Here is a 1,420-nt window from a genome sequence, read left to right as displayed (position 1 = left end):
AAGCATTTACTGTTTAATAAAAAAATTACACAGCACCTTCTACCAAGAGCAACTAGCATAAAAGGAATGGCAGGGAAAAAATGACTTCACAAAAATACACCAAAAAATTTGACAATTTATTTTTGCAAGAACTGCCGAAGTTTTAGTGTTTAATAATTAATAGCTGACCAGGGTCCAAGATAGGAAGATACCATGTTCAAGCAACTAGGGGGTAAATCACTCTAAAATCTAACCATATAGTATGTGATAAGAACACATATTTTATAATATAAAACCTGTCTACACATAGTAGTTTGTTGCAAAAAGCCATTCAATCTTCTTTTGGCTTGGAAAAAAATGTGTTCCAGATTTCAGTGTAAATTAGCAATCTTTAACACTTTTGTGTGGCCGGTATCTTGCATTCACATTCCAGTTCTTCCACTCCAGCCTGTGTCATGAGGTCTGCAATGTTTTTCTCCAGATCATCAATGCGACTATTCACATCATCAATTCTTCCAATCATCTGGTCAGACATGATCTGAAATTTATCTTGAATCTGCTGCAGGAGAACCTGCATGACTGAGGCCAGATTTTGCACCATCTTGGGTTCAGTCTTGGCCATTTCCCAAGTTCTCAGCTTGTAGATGATGAGACTGAGTTCCATCATATATGTAACAGAAACTTATTTCTCAAAGGTGCCAACAGATTTGATGAGGGCCCATTTTCTTTTTCCAAGATGACGCATTGTTGCTGCATCCTCCAGGGTCAAACATGTTTTCACAAAGCAGAAGAGATGAAAGGGCAAAAAGAAGATAGCAGCCTGGGAGACAAGATGGCTGACTAAAGCCAGCTTTCCACAGAGGCTCCATTCCAGAAGGAGAGTTAAAGGACAGAAATTTCACAACTAACCTGGCGTATTAGAGCTACACTAAGAGGGAAGGTTGAAGAACTCACATCAACCCTGCTGAGGCGATCTGCAACCCCAAGGATACAAATAAAAGGTACAAAATCCATCACCAAGTAGACGGGAGTCCCCTCCCCCATGAGAATGGCTCGAAGTACCCCATAAACAAACAAGCAGAGTTCAAAAGTCCCCCAATTATATCCCATGGGAAAGACCCTGTAAAAACTGGACCTACTTCCCATACTAGGATGCCATGGTGCTCTCCTCCCAGGCATAAAACTGCATAAAACTGTATATAACTGTATATATTGTCTACCTGCAATTCTGAGCTTACAGCACTACCTTCCACTCTCACTCTGAGGGCTGGAAGCCTGTCCCCCAGAAGTCTAGATTCTTGGGTATTTTCTTGAGAGGCATGCACAGGGCATGGACTGCTACTGGTCAATGCTGATTCTGTGGCACAGGAGTAAGGAGAGGATGGTCAGTTGAGAGGGAACCACACAGGAGTGGTGGTGCCCTGAGGCACAAAACAGCAGC

At 42.1% G+C, this 1,420-nt stretch overlaps 1 protein-coding gene across 1 annotated transcript; it reads right to left on the bottom strand.

Moving 5' to 3' along the window:
• Window positions 1–370: 370 nt before the first annotated feature.
• Window positions 371–601, bottom strand: LOC128563337 (heat shock factor-binding protein 1-like). Its single transcript, XM_053558660.1, has one exon. The coding sequence runs from the start codon at window positions 599–601 to the stop codon at window positions 371–373; it is 231 nt and encodes a 76-aa protein (XP_053414635.1).
• Window positions 602–1,420: the final 819 nt, after the last annotated feature.

The sequence above is a fragment of the Nycticebus coucang genome, chromosome 13 (assembly GCF_027406575.1).
Source record: "Nycticebus coucang isolate mNycCou1 chromosome 13, mNycCou1.pri, whole genome shotgun sequence".
Lineage (NCBI taxonomy): Eukaryota > Metazoa > Chordata > Mammalia > Primates > Lorisidae > Nycticebus > Nycticebus coucang.
The sequence above is the reverse complement of the archived record's forward strand: the minus strand, read 5'-3'. Positions and strand labels throughout refer to the sequence as shown.

Excerpts from the sequence above, each read along its gene's own strand:
- LOC128563337 (XM_053558660.1), bottom strand. The coding sequence starts at position 601 with ATGGCCAAGACTGAACCCAAGATGGTGCAAAATCTGGCCTCAGTCATG.